Genomic DNA, 24,080 nt, shown 5'->3' with positions numbered 1-24,080 from the left:
TTATTGATATCATAGTCAATGACTAAAACACATGATATTTCAAAAAATTAATAACGAATTAGTTTTGAATTAGAGTTATTTAATTTAAAATCTATGTTACAGTTTTGTATTAATTTATTAAATAACTATCAATATTATATTTTAATTAGTGTTTCATGTAACATTGCCCGTTAGATGAATTACGAATTAATATTTTTTCAATTGTATTAAAGATTGAACATCCGGCAAGCCAACTTAAATATGTTCATATTCAATAATATTTCTATCTTTTTATAAATCATAAAAAATATAATAATATGATTAAAATAAAACATGTCACCTGAAATAAATTCATATCATAATATGTATTTGATGATAGTAATTTTTTTAGAAAAATTAAAATTTAAAACAAGACCAAATGTTAATGCCTAAAAAGTTTTACATGGGAATAACATTAATTTAAATAAATAAATAAAAAAGGATATACTCTAGTAATAATAACTTTAATTTTTTTTTATAGAATCTATGTTTGGCATTGTTCATAAAATAGTAATTTATCTATAATATTTTTTATAAGAACTCAAAATTTTTGCGTGGTATGATTATAGTTTCGTACCTGCTGCATAACAATGCATGTTGGTTTGGCGAACGTGCTAAAAAAATATACATATGCCGTCTTTTTAGGCCAGAATTGATCGAACATAACATGTTTTTTTCCCAGGAGAATCATCCAGGTGATATTGTTCATAGAATACTAATTTAAGGTGATTCTGTAGATCCTCTTCTTCAGGGTCGTCTGGGACTTTTTTAGGCCCTGTGCTGACTTTAAGAATGAGGCCCTTCCAAATGACAAAACAAAATTTTAATATATTTAAAATAACATGATATCATAAACAAAATTAGACTACTACAACTGAAATATTGTTTTTTTTAAGTAGTTAGACTTAAATACGTGTGTGGCCGTGTGGGATTTACTGTTTGTGCAGTCTACTAGTTTGTGAGGAGAGAGAAGGAATAAGAAGAGACGTGCATGGCTGGGTGTTGGGAGTTGAGAATTGATTAGTGTTTAAATAAAATAATAGTATAAATTAAAGAGATATTAATATTATATTATATTTATCATGAGTATACCAAAAGATAGAAAGAAGTAGTAATAAATTGGGGGCCCTAAATTTTCATGGGCCCTGTGCTGTTGCACTTGTTGCACTCCCTCAAAACCGGCCTTGCTCTTCTTAAAGATTATTGTTGCAGGTTGAATCAAGGTGACAGATTTAATTTCCATGCCATGATATTTATTGACTTTCTAGGATCTCTGTTAGCTTAAAAATATAGGCTTGTTTTCGAATAATATATCGATTCGCAAAGATATGAACTCTGTCATTACAACATAATATATCCATTACACACGATCACATGCCCTTTTATTTATTTATATTATAAGCTTAAATAATTAGTTTGAGTACAATATACTACAAATAATGAGTTTTGATTTTCTGATAAAAAGAAGTGTACAATTGAATTACATTTTTTTTAAATGTTACGTAAACAGTGACAACTGGCAACTTAAAATATTTTTAGTATTTTAATACTGTTAAGAAGCAAATCATCTATTAAGCAGAACGAAAAATATAATTAAAGAACAGGAACTTAAAATAGAAATTAGCGTTTAACTACAGCTAATTAATTATTTAGAGTTAGTCAACTCTCAACATCACATTGAAACGTGGCCTCATTAATTAAATTTAAATAATACTATTTACGATAAAGATCGAACTAGCAAATCAATTCGAACTCCATCGTTGACCCGTAGGCAACGCTGGGCATGCACTCCTAGACAGCAAAACCATAACTTGATAATTAGTGAGTGTATAAATATCACCTTCAGCTTTACAAGAAAGCCAAGAAAAAAAAAAGATGGTGAATATTTTTGCAATCTTGAAGCCTGTAGTATGGCTACTAATGAAATTTTACGGATTATCACCTCAAATAGTCGAAACCGAGCCCGGAACGAAGATAAAAATATGGGTACCATCGAAAACAAAATCAGCAAACAAGCCAAATGTGGTGTTTCTGCATGGTTTTGCAGGTGATGGCATTTTTTCATGGATGTCACAAGTAATGGCGATCTCCAGCACCCATGCAGTCTACGTGCCTGACCTACTCTTCTTCGGTGGCTCGTACACCGACAAGCCGGGGCGGTCCACGGCGTTTCAAGCAGAGGTTATGGCAGCTGCATTGCGAAAAGTGGGTGTCAAGAAGTGTACTGTGGTTGGCTTAAGTTATGGTGCATGTGTAGGCTTCAAGATGGCTAAGTTGGATCCGGAACTGGTTGAGTTTATTGTTGCTAGTGACACTATTATTGAGCTCAATGAGTCCTTTGTTCGAGTTGTGCTGGATCATTATGGGTTTGATAATTTTGTAGAGTTTTTGATGCCAAAAACAGCTGACGGGCTTATCAGGTTTCTTACAATCTGTAATCACGGACCTGTCAATTTACCTCAGTTTGCTGCTAAGGATTTTCTCAGGGTAATTCCTTATTTTTAATGTCTAAAATATAGGGTATGATTGGCAACTGTTTTTTGTTTAAATATATTAGCCCTTATTTGTTTCTTAAAAATATATATATTTTAATAATTTTAGGATATAAATATTAAATAGGTGTTTCGTATTCGTTATTTGACAAAAAATAAGGGCTTATTTCAAAAAAAAAGTAGAGTTTGATATAATTTTCTCCACAAATAAGTCTTTCATTGCAAGATAAGTTGCCTATGTTGAGTGTGTTTATACTAATGGCCTAGTTAGAAAAAACTGAATTTTGTAATATGATTACGATATTCAGTCTTTTAGTAATTTACAAAACAAACTTTAAAATGTTTAAATTTCATTTATTGATTAATGCAGGAGTTCTATAACAACAGGAAGGAGAAGGCCGAATTGGCGGAAGCTTGGGTCATTCCTGATAATGAAGTAAAACCCATTAGTCTCAGCCAGGTTTGTGACTTATTTTAAAATAATGTTCTAAATATCCTTTTGCTTAATTAAAGACTACTACTCTCTTGTTTTAAATTGATTTAGATATGATATTAACATAATTTGTTGTTAGCAGAAAGTTCATCTGGTGTGGGGTGACGATGACAAAATTTTCAATTCCAATGTTGCTGAGAGGACAAAAATGTAAGTATTTTCTTAGTAACCTTTAATTTCATAGTATGATTCTTCTGAAAATTGAGTAGCTTGAAAAATATTTTCACAATGGGGAGATATATAAAATATTGTAAACGAAGTTGATATCAAAAAATAAAAAATGCAGGCAATTGGGAGGGCATACAACACTGCACTACATAGAAGATGGAGGACATGCAGTTCAGATGGAAAAACCTGATCTTTACAACGCCGAACTAAAGAAGGTTCTTTCTTCACGCATTATAAACTCCAGAGAAGATTAGAAACCTTACAGTTGGGTGTTTATTCAAATATATTTCACTATGTTGTAATAGATGTAATTTTGATTAAGTTCGGTGTTTATTCTATATGTAGTATATTGGGAAGGCTGTTACTATTTTTCATGTACTACTCAACAATTATGTGCCTTAATTTGTGATCTCTAATTAAAGTTGCATCATTATTAAATCAAAATCAAGAAGAAAAGTACGTGAGTGAGCAAGTCAAGATGATTATAGTAAAATTTTAAATTCAGAATTATAGTAAAAAATCATCTCGGAGAACTAAATTCTAGTTACACAAGACATGAGAAAGTATCGGTGAATTATGTAGCTAGTGCCCGTGATCATTTGTTTGCTCATTACCACATCCAATGACAAAAAATTGTGCTCTGATCTAGGAAGCTTATCAATTATCATGCTAGCCATCTTGTTATTTTTCAGGGGATCATTTAAGAAGCAATATATATTACTCCCTCGGTTTTAATTTACATGTCCACTTTGTAAAAAAAATTATGTTTCAAATTATTTGTCCACTTCAACTTTCAATGCAAAATCATATTTCCAAAGTAAATTATACTCCACATATCTCGTATTTATATTTCCTAGATCAATCTCACTCCACATGTTATGGTCATTTAATTGAATTAATTTGTGAACAACCATTTTTCTTAAACTGTGTGATTTTTTGAAAGTGGACATCTATTTTGAAACGGAGAGAGTATTAAGCAATATTGAGTACATGTTATCATTTCAATTCTATAACTATTTGCGAAAAAGTAAAAAAAGAGGAAGAACAAGAATATTTGTAAAATTTAACTTGGTGAATATAAAGGCAAATGATTGACCTAGCTATTTCCCTACCCAGCAAATTGCATGTATATATGATAAGGTAATTGTTTGCTTCTTTGGAAAGCCAAAGACTTATTTGCTTTAACTCAATGAAATTGGTTTAGCCATCAGTCAAGGCATTCTTTGCCATGCTCACAAATGACTAAGTGCTTGAATGCTGACCGGTAATTTTCACCCATCTCAACAACAAGCTCTGGTTCACTTTAAATGTTTTCTTTATATTCTTCTTAGGACCTTTGCTCTCTAAAAAAGTGCACTTGAAAATAATCAATATAAGCATACTAAATAAACATATACTAGATATGCTAAACATATTAACCCTTTTAACCACCCGAGCAAAAAAAACATGGATATCGTTATTGTTTCTAACGGCTAACATGTCTCTCGGCCAAGTAATAAAAGTTTCCAAGGCTTGTTGCATAGTCAAAATAACACCAAATGAAATATTTGCATTACCTTGAATGACTTGAGTAATTGACACCATTACATTCTCTCCTCCAAGTCTTAGTCCATGAATGGCATGCTCAAGTCACTTAACAACAAGGAATTCATGTATTTCCATAAGCAACAATGTTGCCTAATTATCCAACACATTACAAGAAACTGGTCCATTTACGACGGAAATCAAATATCCGTCGTAAGTAATTACGACGGATAACTTGGTAGCAAAGTCGGTTATTCAAATATTTCCCCCTAATTTAAGAAAAAATAAAAAATACCAATGCTTAGACCGACATTGTTTTACTGGAACTTACGACGGAGAGTACAGATCTGTTGTAAATTTCATGAATTTAAATTTTATAATTCACCAACCGTAATTAATGCCACCAGCCACATTTAAATTGACCATTACGGAATAATATATTTAAATGAACTCATGACGGTCTATTTTCTGTCCGTCGTAAGTTAGCGTCAATAATCAGGCAGTAGCTACTACCTCCCTTTCTTCTTTTTAAACTTCACTTTTCTACCAAGGCAAGATAATTTTCTTAACGATTTCACACAAAATATGATATAACAACAACGATCATCACTCCAATCAAATCAATGTAAGTATATAATGAATCTTTACTTATTCTTTAATATTTATATGTGTAATTTTATTTGTGTTGTTATGTATTTTTGTTTATATGCATATTGAAATTGATATGAATATTATTCATGCATATATAGATGTCTTATGATCGAAGTTGGACCACTCGACGAATAATTCCCGGTGGTTATGGAATAAGACATTTCAGTTAGTTCAAGGACTGAATATGGCAGTAGCTGCAAAGGAAGTTTTAACATATTTTACAATCTAATATAATAATGTAAAGTATACTACACTATGAAAAATAATCATAGGCTTGTAAATTCAGAAAAAAACTACTATTTTTACTTCTACACTACTATCCCGAGTATTTGCTACAAACTTTTAAGTGTCTGCAAAAAGTATTTTAAAATGTAGTAAGCTCTTTTACCAAATTTTTTTTCCACGGAACTATCAAAGAAAAAACAAGAATATTCACAGTATCAAGTGTTTCTCAAGTCTAGGATATAGGCGAGTGGAATATCAGAGGACATTGCTTTATGTATTCAAGACATGATGAGTACATACTACAGAGTAGTCATCATATCCATGTGTTCCTTGTTCGGTTATGCAAACAGCTTCAACAGAACAGCCCTGTACAATCGTTCGGAAGATAATAGAGATTTTTAAAAAAATGATAAGTGGCCTCTGATGTAGTGATGTGTAACTCGATCAGATTAACAGTTAAAACCGACCAGAAAATTGTCGTTGAGTCATAGATATATGGAGCTAATTTTTCAACCCAAAATAACATTACTTGTTAGATTTTGACTGTTTTAACTTGCAATATTGTTGTAGAAAGAAACTAACCTACTGGCAACTGTATAGGTAGCAATCTGTTAACAAGATGGATATAATGAAACTCCTTCATTTCAAAATTTTTCTAGTTCTTTTAGTTTTGGCTTAATGATCTTTTAACCCTCAAAGTTTGGAGGGTTGTTCCGAGTCAGCCTCGATGTTCTAATTCGTTCGATTCAACCCTCCAAGTCTCTCGAATGTACCTTTTAACCCTTATACCGGTATGATTTTAAAAAAACGGTAAAAATCGGAGGGTAAAGTAGACAAATCCTAATTAGGGTGAACTTTGGGCATAAGGGTTAAAAGGTACAACCCTCCAAACTTTGATGGCTAAATGGTAAACACTTATATTTTTTTTTTGAAGAAGGTAAACACTTATATTTGTTTTTTCAACTCATGCATTCAAACATCTATTTCTCTTGTTACACTGGCTTCAATCACAAACGAAATGAAGATGTCCTATTACTACACTATGCTGCTGTTGATTATTGTATGTGTTTCAACAAGCCCCAATGGAATTTGTCGGGCTGATCCGACAGAAGGATTTACTACTCTGCCATTAAACGATGATAATATAAAGCTGCAGAAACCATACAACGAACCACTTGATGATCGTTACAGTTTTGATGATGGAGTTCGTAAATTTTGGGTATACACTAATGACAAGCCTTACAAACAGGGGAGCCCAACCAGATCACGGACAGAAGTTCGGATTAATGTACCATATTCTCGCTTTTTTGTTTAAAAATCTGAATTGATATGATTTTTGTTTAAAAATCTGAATTAATGTACCATCTGGATTAAGTTCGGATTATAACTTTGATGTGATTGAGCAAAACCTGTATGATAAATGGTTCAGGGTGAATGTGATCCATAATACTTTAGCATGAAAACGAGGAGAACTGAGGAGTTGAATTAAGCTTGGAAGTTTGAGTTAAACTAGTTATTTCCTTTTATTCTACTCGGATTTAATTAAGCAAGATCAGATGTTAAAGGACCAACTTTACTAAACTTTAAGACTTTAGTAGGAGTCACTAAATGCATCTAAAACCATTAACATTAGAATTTTCTCACATAACAAATTAAATTACCAGACAAACACAGAAGTTAAATCAGGATTACTTTTGTCAGGCAAGAATGAAAGCACACAAACACATTTCATGATTATATCTAGGCTTAATGACCTTTTAACCCTATTATTATACAAAATCTTAAGGAATATAGCGGACTCATTAGTTTAAGAACCACGACGAACATGTGGATTTTTGTGCTTCTTTGTGATTGAAGCCACTGTAATAAAAGGAATAGATGTTTGAATGCATGAGTTGATGAAGCAAATATAAGTGTTTACCTTTTAGCCCTCAAAGTTTGGAGGGTTGTACCTTTTAACCCTTATGCCCTCAAAGTTTACCCACATTAGGATTTGTCTACTTTACCCTCCGATTTATACCGGTTTTTTAAATCATACCGGTATAAGGGTTAAAAGGTACATTCATGAAACTTGGAGGGTTGAATCGAACGAGTTAAAACATCGAGGCTGACTCGGAACAACCCTCCAAACTTTGAGGGTTAAAAGGTCATTAAGCCTTTAGTTTTCAAATAACAATTTAGACTCAGTCGTCTGCAACTCTTTTCTACTCATGAAAAACTAAGCATCAAGAGAGGTTTAACTATCATCATTATTAATACCATAAAAAGATTGTTATATGCCAAGTTCTCTTGCAACATTTTAGGATAGATTGTTCAAAGGCGTTGCGCAATATATTGGCAATCACACGTGTGTTTTGGCCAGATGGTTGTGTAGGCACGAGAGATATCGAAAAGAATTCTCTGAATTTATGGCATACATGTACAGAGGAGTTCTTGGTATGTCATTTATTCGTATATATTTTCAAGCTTATCTAATTATAGATATATTTTTCATGATTGATAATGGTCCATTTGTTCAATTTCTGAGCACTACTACACATGGGATCCAAAAGTTTCCACTGAGCAGGAGGCAAGGGCTTATATACGCGGACACATGCGCAATAACCTGCGTCATACAGTTGGTGATGATAAGGAAAGAGCTGATGAGTGGATTTCTACTCATGGAGGGACTTATGCAAATTATAGGCCTCCTTATGTGAAACCCGGTGTGGTCCAGAAGGCTGCCTGAAAAGAGGGGAAAGCACCTCACACCTCAGGCGCGCGTTCTTTTGACCGTCGTGCACTGGTATATTTCTTTATTTTATTGAATACTTATATAGTGTAAGCTAAAATAGTACATGATATTAATAAATGATATTAATTTAGTAAAAAGATTATTATACAAAAAGAATTCAATGATCGTTGTTCACCACATCTGTAACATGTAAGTTAACACGCCTGATATTCACAATATACACACGCTTGTTTGCTTTGAAACTGGAGAGAAAAACTGATATGCTATTTCCACTAAGATAACACAGGAGTACATGCAAAGAAACTTAAATAGTAACATGATAAAACTAACTCCTACAAACTAGCAACACTCCCATAGAACTGCTCCACACCTCCTAACTGCACCATGACTCTCCTAAACTACCTGAACGTGGCAACATGCGCATTTATTCAAAACAAAACAGACAAAACAATAATAAAATAAAACTTTAAAATAAACAAGTTTAGATTAATATTCCAACAGTCTCCCCCTTAATCTAAACTTGTCTCATGCAATCTTCCAGCCCGTATGGCTTTTAACTGAGCCCGTATGGCTATTGAACTAAGACCGTCTTACTATTGTACCGAGCCCGTATGGCTTGAACTGAACCCCTATGGCTATAAACTTCTCTGCCCGTCTGGCACTTTTATTTGCCCGTTGGCTCATCATCCTCAACCTTTGCAATTTTCACTTCTTGTTTCTGTCTTCTGTCTTGTCTAGGTTTTCTGCACTCTGCTGCATAGTGGCCAAAGATGTTGCAGTTATAGCACTTTATTCTACTCTTGTTACGTTCACGAGCTCTTGCCTTCCATTCTTCCTGAGTTAGCAGCAGCTGATTCCCATTGTCTTCAACATGCCCACGAGTCCGCTTTTCATGAGCCTTTAGCCTCCCGATTAACTCCTCAACAGACATGTTGTCCAAATCACCAAATTATTCAATTGTTGAAGCAATGTGCAGAAACTTTGATGGGATTTTCCGTACTAATTTTAGGAATGGCTGGGGAAACTATATATTAACAATGGCACATGTTTTGCTTATGATATTGAAACAACCCGGGTCAAATCCCGAGTCTTTTTCGAAAATCGGGTCAAGTCCCGACCTCCGAATCCGAAAATAAGCCCAAATATACTGGCCCAACTGCAACAACTTGGGTAATCCACAAGCCCACCACAGGCCCCCAAAAGATCATGATTTGTTGGTGCAATTGGTAGTAGTACTTATGCTTATAAACTGAACTAAAGTCCACACACTCCTCGATGTGGGACTGGGGTGTTACAAACTCCCCCACTTAAATTCCTGACGTCCTCGTCAGGCCGAAACGGATAGCCCATAGGCCCAGATCGAACCTCTCTAGCCATTGTGGGATAATACCGGCTGGCTTCGTGTCCCCGCCTCCGGATCTCTGTCCATTGCGGGATAATACCACCAGCCTTCGTATCCCCACCTCCGGCAACTTGACGAATCAAGCTTTCGAGAGCCTGCTCTGAATACCATATGAAACAACCCGGGTCAAATCCCGAGTCTTTTTCGAAAATCGGGTCAAGTCCCGACCTCCGAATCCGAAAATAAACCCAAATATACTGGCCTAACTGCAACAACTTGGGTAATCCACAAGCCCACCACAGGCCCCCAAAAGATCATGATTTGTTGGTGCAATTGGTAGTAGTAGTTATGCTTATAAACTGAACTAAAGTCCACACACTCCTCGATGTGGGACTGGGGTGTTACAGATATAGTTGAGAGATGGGGTTTCATTTGCCATGACAAAATCCCCTTAGAGTATGAGAAATATAATTATTTGAAAATGTTGTTCAAAACTAGCTATTATCATCTAAAAAAAGCTCATTTTAAAATTTATCAAACATTTTTACCTCAATGCCAAATGGGTCTTAACAACGGCTGTCTTAAAAAATTTCCTGATTGACTTTCAAGCTGGAACTAACCTTACAAATGAATGTATTGGTTCTATCAATTGTTATCTCTAATATAAGCTATATAAATATGTAACTCTACGGAATCAACACAGTAATATTTGTTTCTCGTGATTATGAAACTCTTTGCATTCATAGAGTCATTGGATAGTAGAATAGTGGTAGTAATTTCTTTTTATTAGGCTCATTAGAGATTACACTTTTATGTATATAGTTTATAATTTATTATTTATAATTTAAATTTTAACATCATTTTATTAGTATTTTAGTATTAATGGATTGAATTTTAATTTAATTATATTATTCAACTGACTATATTTTCTCCGATTACTTAAAAATGGACAAAACCTAATATATATATATATATATATATATATATATATATATATATATATATATTAGGATCTTAGTACATTTAATCCGAATTTAGTACACGTAGATTTAAAAATAAAAAAATCAGATAATTCTCATCTTTTCCAAACATAGCCGATCGTGTAATTCCTTTGAAATATTCAGTAATCTAATCAATCGAATTTCAACGTAATTTTGTAATCTTGGTTTTTTGACAATAATAAGTTTTATGATTAGAGTTAGAAAGGGTTATGTAATGGTTATATTGAAATAGATCACGTTAAAGTTAAAAATAGTTATATAAAGGTTCTTGTTAAAAAAAGATATTCAAAATTGTATATATTTATAATTTTATTTATAACATCATTATAATTTTTTTAATGAAATATTATGTGATAATGTATTGTTATGAGTGTTTTTAGTATTTGAAACTGTTTATAATACTAATAGACTCCACATTTGTAGTCTTGTAGTACCAAAAAAAAAATATAACTAAAACTTTGGATTACAAATTATACCCTTGTTGGCTTATTATAGTATAGTACAGATTGGGTATGTCCGTCTTGCCTCCTTGACCAAACAGATTATGAATTTACTATATTGTCAAAATAATATTGGGCTTATTAAGGTCACAGCCCACTAATAAGTTGGTTTCCACTAATGGTCTCTCGTTCTTGTGCTTGTTAAATTAAATATTTGATTATTAGAAAGATATCATATTATCTCCTGGTTTGTTTAGCACAAGTAACTTATGCTTCTGACTTTTGGTTTCCCTGACCCGTTTGTGTAAATAAGCGGAAGTATTTTTAAAAAATCGAAAATTAGCTTTTCTGTTAGAGCTTCTGCTTCTTTTCCAAACGCTTTATTTACTTATTTACTTCTCACTTCTAATCCACTTTTTTACTTCAAACAAAGAATCACTTTTTTTAAACTTGTCCAAACGGCCCCTATGTTCGCTAGTTGTAAAAGGTATATACTGACTAGGAAATGGTTATTTGTTATTATTGATATTTATACCAATAAAACATTGAGATATTTAGAGATTCTTTAGTCACCAGATACATGAAAAGTAACGGCATTTAAACTTAAAAAAGTGAATAAAAAATTCTAGAAAAATAAAAAGATTCGATATTTTTTTTAATTATATGTACCGCTTATGTGGTATATCCTTTATATACACTCATATATGTATATCATATACATGTATGTATGTTTGAAGAGACAACAAAATTGCTTAGTGACAAGAGTTGTTATCACCTATTGATAAAATGTATAATATTCTAGCTGTTGATGATGATAGAACATGTCTACTTATACTCAAAGAATGGCTCGAAAAATGGGGTTATCAAGGTAAGGTTTTGAATCTTATTTATTTTTTGTCAAATCATATATGAAAATTTCTATTGTACCATGTAAAATGAAAAACCAAGATAAGTTATCGAAGTTTCACTTTTGTGGGGTAATGATATCTGAAGTACCTAAATTTGTACCGTGTACATGTTCATAAGTGCAAGGAAGGTTGTTAATTTGATTAAGAGAAACGTTAGGATTTTCTTAATAATTTTCTTGTCATTGTTTGATAAATAATGTATTATCAAGGTAAATCTAGTTGTCTTTTATCCCATAATTTTGATATACTTACTATTTTGGATTTTTTTGAATTTGTGTAATGATCGCTTGGCCATGACATCTTGGGTTCTCTTCCCTTATATCTTTTTTTTTTTTTGAAACACTCTTCCCTTATATCTTAATCTTCCTCATTCTTATCTTGTCAAATGTGAGTGTGTAAATTAATTATTTAAAGAAATTTGTATAATATTATAATTAAATCCTAATTTTAATTTTTTTAAGTCTTCTTAACGACTCTTTTAATTTATGTACACTAATATCAATTTTGGGTACTACTAATTTCAGTGACAACAGTAGAGAATGCACATGAAGCTCTAAGCATGCTTGAGAACAAATCTTTTGACCTGGTTATAACGGACATTCATATGCCAGAGATGAATGGTTTTGAACTTCAAGAACGAATTAATCAAAATTTTAACTTGCCGATCATTTGTAAGTTCATGTGTACAAATTAATGAATAAAGTTGATTGTCAATGTACTAACTAAAATTGATCTTTTGGTCCAGTGATATCAGCTGATACTAGAGCTGAAGTTATGTGCATAGGTATTAAGAACGGGGCTGAACGCTTCTTTGTCAAGCCATTAGTGGCCAATAACTTTAAAGACATATGGCAGTTTGTCGAGTGGTGGAAGAGAACTAGGAGCAATAACACTACTCCACTCACACAAATTAATGGAAGCTCAGAAGAAAGTCGGACAGCGGTAATTGATAGTCATAGAGACAATGATAATAATACTCTTTCGGGTAATACAACTGGTAAGAACTTGGAAGCTAGAGCTACTAATATTTATAAAATAAAATTATAGCTAATGTATAATTTTAATAACAAATTATGGTTTCAATACAGGGAGAGGGAGAAAAAGACTTGTTTGGACAAGTGACCTCCACACCCGTTTTGTGGAAGCTATCTTAGTTATTGGTTATCATAGTAAGAGATCCTCTTCTTTTTTAATTACAATCATACCCCTATTTCAAGTTAAGTCATAACTTTTTATGTGAAGTGATAATTATTCACAAGACAATTTTTACGTCAAATGAACTTTTACACAGGAGCTGTACCTACAAATATTTTCGAGGTCATGAACGTAAAGGGGCTAACCAGAGGACATGTAGCGAGTCACCTGCAGGTTTCTATATAATGTTGCATTGTTATAAATTTATATATAATTTCTCTAATAAAACATTTCTTTTGATAAAATAACATTAGCTATATGATACGACATGTTATAGACATATATATTCTCTATTAATTCTGAAAGGATTATGCTTTCATGGAAATACAATAAATATATATTTTTTCGTATTGGTAATCATATTTAAATTGCAGAAGTATCAAAAGTTTCTCAAACATGTTTTGGCTGGCAAGAGCAACATTGAATTTTCCAATTGGACAGATCTGAACTATCATTCAGAATTTGTGTTTGGAAATCCAGACACAGTGTTGCTTAATCAGCTCAGAAATGAGCAGAGGGAAGGAAAATTAGCACCCCACAATCCTCTAAGACAACCTAAGCAAGGAAATATTAATATGACAGCTCGAGCTCCAAACGGATCGTTGTCATTATTCCCACGCCTGCCACCACTTACCATAGGTGACCAGCCAATTCTTTTCATAAATGACAATAGTTTAAATATTTTCAATAAATTAGTTTTGTTACTACTAAAATTACATTTTTATAACATTTGTTCAGAGGGGTCTTCAAGGAGAGCTATATATGCAACTTTGATGCAAGAACTTGATTCTTCTACAAATGTAGCTTCAACGGGACTCGGAAGTGTTAATTCACATAAAGCTCACACTCAAAACATGGGTAGTATAATTGGAAGCAGCACTTCGAATTTTATCCATAATCTTAGTTATTCGACCAATCATATGGACTACTACCATCAAAACCCTCTTGCTCAAGAGCATGAAAACTATTCTAATAGTGCTAACACCAATATGCCTCTTGGTGGAAATCATTTTACACCTCCTAGCAAAGTTCACCTTGAAAATAACTTCCAATCTTATCAATTAGTCGATGTGGGTGAGGAGGACAACAATAATTTCTCTCATGAAAATAACTTCCACCATGATCAATTAAGTCAAGTATGATGCATAACATACCTCCTATAAATATGCTCTCTTCTCTTCCAAGTAGTAGTATTTTTTGTTCACTAATTGTGCTTTTGAAATATCTATTCAGCTTGAAAATAAGCATGGAGATCCAAGTATGGGAATTTCATCTGGTGGAAATCATTTTGAAAACACCTCAGCTATGGATGCACTTGTATGTTTTAGCAGTTTTACTTTATTTCAACACAACTGTGAATCATCTTACACCACCACTATAATAATTTGAATTTTTAAAAATATAAATTTGATGCGTAAATAATTTTTAATGTTGTTGTAATGTATGTGTAGGAGCTTGATGGTAAAATAATGACAGATGAAAGCTGGTTCAACAATATTGGGGGTAAGTTTACCAGACCCAAACCTATTCGAGTAGAGTATTAATATTATAATTCAACTCGTTGAATCACTTTGATGAATTATTTCAGGAGAAGGTGACAACGACTACTGGTTAAATATTGAATTTGATGAGGATGTGGACAAGGACCAAAATCGCGGAGATATATAGTTCTTGTGAGCAATGGAAGTTATTCATTTGCAAGTTTAAATTTTATTTAAAGTCAACTTATTTATTTACATGAAACTACAAAGAGAAAACTTGCTATTGTGATGTGTTTTCAACAACAGATGTGTTTATCTTAAACTTTATTAAACTATGGAAGCTTATCCAAGTTGATGTTCTAAGTTGTTTTTTACAAAAATATTATGAACAAGAAAAAATTTACTACTTCTTCTCTATATTTTAACATCTTAATCCTTATTTATCATTTTTTTATTTACGGTTGAGATTAGATTAATACTCTTATGACATATGTTCTCCATTTTTTTCTTTTCTTGGGTGTAGTTGTGTGAAATAATCATCACAACCGGAATTATAGAAGTTGTTATGTATGTGATAAATGTAGAGGTTGGGCGCTATATAATGGGGAAGCTTGTTCGATACATCCTGAATTTCTAAAAAAGTTAAAAAAAAATATATTCATAAATAGGATTTTGTAGAAATAATAATTGTGGTTGGACTTGAATTCGAGATAGGAAAATATGATAATCAACATATATATAATTTGAACTATACTAGGGTTAGCTTATTTGTGGTGGCTATAAATATAGTTATGCCTAGGAATTGTGAGAGATACACACTAGAAACTTGTGTCATCAATTTGAGGTTTTGATATTCTAGAATGTTGAGTGAAGCACCCAATCAATTCTTACCAGTTAAGGGATTTCTACATTTTTTTTATGTGTTCTTACTTCTATTGTGTTTGATAACAATGCTAGCATAAAAAATCCAAATTGTTGAAGTTTTGACATGACCTAGTGCTGTCACAATAGTCATCAAAGCCAAAATTAAGCTTTAGTATTTGGCTTTGAGGGGTCAACTGAAACACATTTTAGATTTGAACTTCATTAAAAGACTGAGTCATTTTTGAAAGATGTCTGGTCACCTTTGTGAAAGTCTTCATGAAATGAATAGTACATGTCACAATAAGATCCTTAATTAGAAGTACCTTGTTCCTCAACATGCATGGTCCAAGCGTTGAATTGCACAAGAGTCTGAAAGGATATTTGTTTATTTTATTAATATGTTTATGTATGTATATTATAATTAAATCACCATAAAATATGTTGATAATGATTAAATGGAAGTTGGTAGTTAGTCTCTTTATTAAATAAGTAAAAATAATAGTAGATGGTCCCATTAAAATAAGTTATAATTACAATTTCTATATACGAATTATCTAAATATTTCTTACTAATTATTATACAAATTATTGTAAAATAAAGAATATGCATAACATAACTAATATTTTGATAAATTTTTTATGTCAACTTGTCAAAAAACCGCACATAAAGAAATTTATTGATGACAGAGGATTTAAAGATAGGGAATTTCACAAATATTTGCTAATAACTATTATTAAGATATTAAATTAATTAAAAAAATCATGTACAAGTTAGGTTGTAAAAATGAGTTTCATATTAATTAAATCCTTTTTAAGATTAATAATGGTTGTATAATAATAAAATAAATTAGCAACTTTGTTTTGAAAAATAGTAATGACATAAATATTGGAATTTTTGGCCATGCCTTTGGTGGGGATATTCTAGTTATTTAGTGGACGTGTTATGAAAGATCCCCTGATATTCAAACATCAAACTCAAAGGCAAGTTTTGTCCAAATCTTGGATAATAAAGTGCAAGCCCACTAGAGCATGACAAGGTGACTCCGATGTGTTATAGGACAATATAACAAACAAGGGGTTAAACGGTCGGCACAAAACTAAAATTTGTACAAACCTTGAATAAAACCAATCTAAATTAAACATTAACGTTTCATGGTATACTGGGAAAAAAATGACATATTCCGTATTGATCAGATGTGGTGCACCATGCTTTTGTTTTAAACCTTTTGTGGTAGAGTATAATTAAATGTTTAAATACTTCTATTTAAAGATACTATAAGTAAATTTTAGGGCTCCTAATTGCAACAAGGTGGTTTTTGACATATGTTGTGGCACATATAAACATTAATTGAACTAGTCGATTATGCCTTTTATTAGAAGATGATGATTTAATTATAGTATGTGTTGTATTTGGACTAAAAGAAACGATGTCGTTTTTAAGTTCTGAGATGGTAATAACTTAAATGCATTATTTTTCTTACTTATCGAACTTCTTATCATTTTTGTGGTTGAACATTAATGTGCGCAAACTAAGATCTTCTTACAAGTCATAATTCTGATTAAAAGGTATGAAAATTTTAAATAAAAGGAATAATATATGTGGTCGGTTTGAGTTATGTTATGGGTGTAAGGCTATATGATTTTTGTCATCAAATGTGAAAACTATTTATCTACCACTTTTAATGTGTCAGTTTAAAATTTATGCGTTGAATAATTAGCAAATATCTTAAGGTGAATCTTAAATAAGTATCCCTGATATTGCATGATGGGCTAGTAAAGGATTAATTCCACCCCTCCATCTTGTATGTTGTGTCATATAATTTGATAAAAAAAAAAGTTTGTACTTTTTTAAGGACCGCGAACGTCTTAGGAAGAAGCCTCATTTGATTTATAACATGTGTGTAAGAGAAATAATTCATTAAATTAGTCTCTTTGGTCTTAATAATTTTAAATTCTCTATTTAATATGAGAAATGTAATAGATTTAACTCTCTCACCCCTCTCATATTCACATTCGAGCTTCTCCCATATATACTTGTTTAGGCATTTTAAAATTCATGATTTTAGTGAAGGTACTAGATTTCATAAATTTTAAGACTTCAAATAACATTTGGTCATAGATAACATACAGGCAAAGCATAATATATTTTGCAAAAGGCCCAAAATGTGTGTGAATATCCAAAAGATGGCTAAGTAACATAAAATTGATGTTTTTTTTCATATTATCTTTTGGTCCTAAGGTAACATCATAATGCATCACGTGCTGCAATATCAAGATTACTGTTATGTTAGGTTGAAAATATGGCATTAAGATTTATCTACATTAACATACATAAGTTGTATGAATTCCATCAAAATGATAGAGTCTTCGAGTAGAAAAATCTCAAAAGTCCATTTTATTCTAATTTGATGGTACATAAAATATTAGAACCTTTTTATTTATCTCAAGTAATACTCAACACGTTAATATGTATCACGTAGAGGACATTGTGTCTCCCCAATTTGTGTAACTAAAAGTGACGTTTAATATAACTCTCCCTCCCTCCCTCTCAAAAATTAGAGTTTGGAAAGCCGCCGTCTTTTTTCAAGCTAGTTGAGGGGCTTCCATCGGTTTCTTCACCGGTGGAAAGCCCCAATCCCTTTATTTTCTTTCATCTTTGTTGATTTTCTTTCAATAAAACCCAACTTTTTGGGTGTTTGCGTGTCTCTTTTGTTGGAGTGTGTTTGGTTTGTCTCTCCTTCTCGAGTGTTTGTTATGTTTATGTTTAGTTATGTTTGGATGCGTCCGATGTTGGATTTATGGAGAATGATTTTATTGATGTTTTTTGGGATCTGGAAAACCCGCGTCAAATATCAGCCGGCGGTAATTAAGGCAAGAGCTCACCTTTCACAACTTGTTCTTCTGTTTGGGGTTTACACTTTCGGCATGTCTATAGATGGTATCCGGCATGTAGATAGCTGGGGTGCCGCTCCTCCAATATCAGTTTATGAGATTAGGGTTTTCGAACACTATTCTAACACCGGTTTTCATGTGATAAGGTCAATTGTGATGTTGCTGATTTCTGTGATTTTGGTGCAATTTGGATCACTTGGAAGATCTTTGATTCATTTTTAGCTCTAAGAATTTTTAAATTCTATGTGTCAAACGATCATGATATAAATCAGCTAATTGTTCTTAGTATGATATTTGTTTTCCAACCCGGTTGTATGGTCAGTTGGGGGTTTGTCCCGACTGTATTATGTTCTGATTAATGAAATTGCTTTTCTCTGTGTCAAAAAAAATAAAATATCAAGGTCACAATAATTTGTTGTTTTCTCTATTTTTTAAGTTTAAGATATAAATATCATTTAATATTTAAGTTTAAAGACTACATCCTATGAATTAAAAAAACTAATATCCAATTATGGAATGAATTCATTACATTTGGATAATGGATCATGAAACTACCTGAACTATGTTCTACAACCTTTTTTATAGAGTACCTAAACTCTATTTGTGTTTATGTCTTTTATTTGAGATATATTTCAATTTTATAACCTCCTAATTGTTGAGTGATGTGCACAATATTAGTTATCCTATTTTTACGATTGTAATCCTATTTTCTTGTACTTTTGTCAATTGTATATAGAGCACTATATTTTTTCATTTAAAAATAATGTATAAACATGTTTCAATTCACAAAGCATTAACACACAATCTCTTTTGAAGAAATTTAGCCATCAAGACACAATCTCCTATAAAGACACATGCACTTCATTTTAAGGCATTTACACTCCATTTTAGGCCAAATATTTCTTTTTACTAAATTCATTGAGTTGAATTTGTTCGAAATAGGTAATTCATTCATTCTTATTTGATTTTTTCTCATAATGTTGATATTTGGATTGGGGTTGATATTGATTTGTGGAAACTTTTGTTTGTGCTCAAAACAACACTTGACATCCACAAAGGGATGCTAGTCACTGGCTTATGACAGGCTTAATAAGACTCTCTATATAAGGCTTTTGTATGTGCTTGTTTATCATGGTTTGAAATATTATTTATTATAGAAGAGACTTCAATGATGGGAATGGAATTGTTAATTTAAATGATAGTTCAAATTATTTTTTGAATAATTGGAATTTTTCATTTCAACATCAAAATTATATCAGTCTTATAATTTAAGCTGAAAAGACATTGCATTTGACAATTGTATCATATTTTTGCTTGTCTACGAGTGTAACAAACTGAGAATTTTTTGGTTAAACTAATCTTTAATTGTACGAGTGGCTTTGATGAGATAGCAAAACACAACTGAGCATATAAATGGCCTAATGTAATGGTCAATACTGCTGTATTAAGGTTCATTTATTGTTGCTAAAGGCCCTTTTTTTAAAAAAGGCAACACTTTGAAAGTGTTGCCTCTGTGAACATGGCCTTAGCCCCTGATAAAATGCTTTGTCCCGATAATGCAACAAGAGGTTGATTCTTGCTTTAGAGATAATGCAACGGGAGGTGAACTCAACGGTAACATCAAACTGTGTTGCTTTATCTTTGAGACTACAAGCATAGATTAGTCGGGCCCATAGGATTGTCCATGTGATAGTGATGGGCCCATAGGGTATCCACGTATTAGTGGTGGGACCCATATGTGGGGTCCATATGGATGTCCATGTGGCAGCAATCGGACCCACGGTTAAATGCGACCGTCGATTTTTATAAGACGATATCATTTTTCCATGTTTACAACATTAAAGTTATTTAATTGTAACATAACAGAATCTTTAATATAACATTAAAAAGGCTAAAATGCGATACTAATATTATAAAAGTGTATCATGAGTAGTCTGTAATTACACAATTCCCATATAATTTCAACTTCAAGCATCCAATAGGGCAGGGCACTCATGTATGTAATCTACCATAATCTCCTCTTTCCTAAATAAGCATTGATATTTTCTATCTTAGGTCTCTACTGACATTTGAGAGAATAGGTGTGCCTAATGTAAACCCGTTCTTTAAGAGACGAACGGGATACACTGCTGCATTATTACGGGATCCTCATCCCAAAATTTGCTAAGTTGATTGAGGTGGCGAAGCCTGCAGTGAAACCAAACATGACATACAAATCAATAAACATATATAAACTAAAATAAGCAGCATCACACAACCAAGTTGCTTACAGAATTAAGAGGTTTAGAGAAGGGAATATCTTAAAGAGAACAACTTGCCTACGCAGTATCAAATACCTACAAATTTAAGCTACCGAATTATGTTAATAAGGAAACAGAAGGGTAAACAAAATTCCAAACTTTCACGAATCTATCCACAAAAGAAGCTCATATCAATGCAAAACAATCCTAAAAAACAAATGACAAAATCTAAAAAGAATTTATCCTATTGTCAAATATAGAATTCCCCACAAATGAGGCCCGGTCACACTACCTAATCTTCACCCGATTCCAATTGTAAAAATATGTTCAAGTCCATACATATTGTAAAATTTCTCAAGCACAAAATCCAGTATAGTGACTCTGATGCAACTAATGGTTAATGCGGCGTGGCCATTATATTGGTATATTTCATAATTGCGTGATGTCAAGTTTATTTTGACTACTTCACTTTGTTAATTAGTACACCCTCGCTCCCTATCAATTCTTTAGGTTTGTGGTTTGTGTAGGGAAGTTAAGAAATATGTATAAACTAGTGGAAAAGAGAAAAAAAAGGTGAAGTGGTGGACCTATTGATTTTTATTATATAAAAGAGTAGAGACAGTGGAGTAATTTTTTGAAATGTAGAGATATAATGGATGGGACATCCTAAAAAGGATATTGTAAACAAATGACTGGTACAAAGGGAGTATAAGGAAGGCGATAAGATGGATTTGCAGCACCCCACTGAAGAATGAAACAAGGGGAGGGACATAGAGGACAACAAGTGACATAATCATCAACTCGACACTTAAAGTAAGAGTTCAACAAGCTACTCACACTCTTGGACTTGTTAATATTGATAAAATCATCAACTTGACACATAAAGTAAGAGTACAACAAGCTAATCACACTCTTGGACTTGTTTAAATTGCTTATCTGCAGCAAGCACTTGACAACACACACATAATTCTCTGTACTAATTCCATGGATCTTTAATGGAACTTCAAATGGAGTCGCCGAGACAAGGAGAGTGAGAAGAAATAGCACAATTCTGTTTGACAAAGAAAATGAGAGACTTTGTTCGAGAGAGGAGTGTGTGCGCTTTTTTTAATGAGAGAGAAAGTAGATTGAGAGCCGGTTGATGAAATTATTTGGGGAGAAATGAGCTCAATTTTTTGGCTTCATCCATTTCAGATTGCAGATATTTCCGGCGACCTATAAAAATTATATTAATGATTCAAAATAAATATACGTCGAATAAAATAAATTTCTGACGGCTTATAAAAATTATATTAATGATTCAAAATTAATATTTGTAGAATAAAATAATTTTTATATTATAAACATCTCAATGCAATACAAATATTAATATATAAAAAAATGCAAAATTGGATTATAATACATGAGTGAAAAACATAAAATAATTTTCTACATGTAATTTACGATTTGAAACACGACATATATTAATTTTAGTTGTGTGTTATTCACTAACATTGTCATTAAGATGAATTTATATCATATATATCTGACTTTTTAATAACTTATTGATCTATCATGATTTTTAGATTTTTATTTTTCCACCCGACACTACAGTTTTGGTGGCACCTTAGAAGAAAAGTTTAAGAGGATTACCAAAGTACCAACCTACAACCAAGCTCCAACCACGGTAAGAAGCCACAAAAATTTCAAGCTTATCACACCATTGAGCCAGTTTCAAGATATCTGCAATGAATGTGAATCGAATTTCCACTCTAGCTTGTTTGCCCCCAAGAACTCCCAACTATACCTGGGTTGGCTTCTAAGATACCAAGCACCCTACCTTAATAAATTTCAAATCATTGCAATTTCAAAAGAGCTCTCAACCTTAATAAATTTCAAATCAGAATTCGAAACTTCATTTCAATTATTTTGATACCGAAAAAGGCTTAATTTTCTTTCAATAACCATATTTTTGGAAAAGGTGTATATCAAAAAACAGAAAATATTTTTAATAAACCGGTCTTTTAATATTATTACTAGTTTGTATGAAAAGAAAATACTTGAGAGTAAATCTTGTCATTAATACGAACATTAATCATGTAGTGACTCTTTTCTCCAAGTTCTTTGGATTGGTTGTCCGCACAAACATCAATTTAAATCTATTTGATAACGGTCTATAACTACCATTAGGGGTGAGCATTCGGTCGGTCTGGTCCAAAACCGGACCGAACCGAATAGACTGAGGACCGAAGTTTTAATTTTTTTCGGACCGAACCGGACCGAAGTTTTATAATGGACCGGACCGGACCGAACCAAAATAATTCGGTTCGGTCCGGTCCGGACCGAAAGAACCGAAATTATTTTTAAAATAAAAAATTATATTATAAATAAAACTAAAATTCATCTTTTATTTTAAAATTTTCATATTAATTAATCACCCCCAATTCATTAAACATAGATATAATTAAATTTACAAATTAGATATTATAATTATAACATATAAGATATATAATATAAATATTAATTAAAATCATATATATTTCGGTCTATTCGGTCCGGACCGAAATATTTTTTTACGGACCGGACCGGACCGAACTTTATTTCGGTCTATTCGGTCCGGACCGAATGGACCGAATTTTCAGAAAATTAGGACCGAACCGAACCGAATTTACACGGTTCGGTTCGGTTTTTCGGTTCCGGTTCGGTTTTGCTCACCCCTAACTACCATTACTTGCAACAACTTTTATTTTTTTAATACTGTATACAGCATTCACTTAAAATGTTCTTAAACCGAGTAAACAAAATTGTGGAAGTGTTGCATGAATAATATTTTCCTGTATACAAAGCAAATCTCAATAACAAACATGTCCGATAAACAAAACAAATAATATAAAAGAATAACCAACAAACATATATTAGTAACAGTTACCTTTTCATGCATCAATATCACATCAAAGACTATATTAATTTCTCGTGTTTGGATTTGTTGACTCCCACATCATACAAACTCTTACTCTTATCAACTAATAATCCCTTATCGCCATTCAAAGCATCGAGCTAGCATAGTGTAATTCATTATTGTTTTAGATGGAGAAGATAAGCAAGCACAAAGAAATTGTTTATGTTAAATTTAATGATATCTGACCTGGGGTTGATTTGACAAAAAATCGGATTATCAAAAATATTTTTTGTTTTTGACATTTATTAAGGTAGGTAGTTTTTATTTTTGATATATTGAAAAAGACAGTTTTGAAACTTTATTCCGATATATCCGAAACCTAAAAAGGTAATTTTTATTACTAATATTTTTTATTCAAAAATTCCAGAAAATTAGAAAAATAAAACGGAGCTATCTGAGAGGGGCTACATACACGCCTCTCGCTTCTCCTTTGTATACGTATATTGATTTAATTATTTTAAAATAAATTTAAAATA

At 32.1% G+C, this 24,080-nt stretch overlaps 3 protein-coding genes and 1 long non-coding RNA gene across 4 annotated transcripts; 3 read left to right on the top strand and 1 right to left on the bottom strand.

The window, feature by feature from the left end:
* The first annotated feature begins 1,855 nt into the window (after positions 1-1,855).
* Positions 1,856-3,573, top strand: LOC108218277 (uncharacterized). The gene is made up of 4 exons (XM_017391177.2): positions 1,856-2,505; positions 2,881-2,970; positions 3,086-3,153; positions 3,290-3,573. The coding sequence occupies exons 1-4, from the start codon at positions 1,894-1,896 to the stop codon at positions 3,423-3,425; spliced, it is 906 nt and encodes a 301-aa protein (XP_017246666.2). The 5' UTR covers positions 1,856-1,893; the 3' UTR covers positions 3,426-3,573.
* A 3,016-nt stretch (positions 3,574-6,589) lies between these two features.
* LOC108217050 (uncharacterized) lies at positions 6,590-8,299 on the top strand. Its single transcript, XM_017389902.1, has 2 exons — positions 6,590-6,790; positions 8,099-8,299. The coding sequence occupies exons 1-2, from the start codon at positions 6,590-6,592 to the stop codon at positions 8,297-8,299; spliced, it is 402 nt and encodes a 133-aa protein (XP_017245391.1).
* Positions 8,300-9,411: 1,112 nt separating this feature from the next.
* Positions 9,412-9,951, bottom strand: LOC135152354 (uncharacterized). The gene is made up of 2 exons (XR_010291424.1): positions 9,769-9,951; positions 9,412-9,716 (listed from the first exon to the last, which is right to left on the bottom strand). It is a non-coding gene; the product is annotated as an uncharacterized LOC135152354 (long non-coding RNA).
* A 1,923-nt stretch (positions 9,952-11,874) lies between these two features.
* On the top strand, positions 11,875-14,858 carry LOC108217049 (two-component response regulator ARR12). Its single transcript, XM_017389901.1, has 8 exons — positions 11,875-11,956; positions 12,521-12,667; positions 12,742-12,993; positions 13,085-13,165; positions 13,929-14,326; positions 14,424-14,507; positions 14,642-14,693; positions 14,779-14,858. Exons 1-8 carry the CDS (start codon positions 11,875-11,877, stop codon positions 14,856-14,858), a joined length of 1,176 nt encoding a protein of 391 aa, XP_017245390.1.
* The last annotated feature ends 9,222 nt before the right edge of the window (positions 14,859-24,080 follow it).

Source organism: Daucus carota, chromosome 4 (assembly GCF_001625215.2).
Source record: "Daucus carota subsp. sativus chromosome 4, DH1 v3.0, whole genome shotgun sequence".
Taxonomy (NCBI): Eukaryota; Viridiplantae; Streptophyta; class Magnoliopsida; order Apiales; family Apiaceae; genus Daucus; species Daucus carota.
This window is presented reverse-complemented; position numbering and strand designations above follow the sequence as displayed.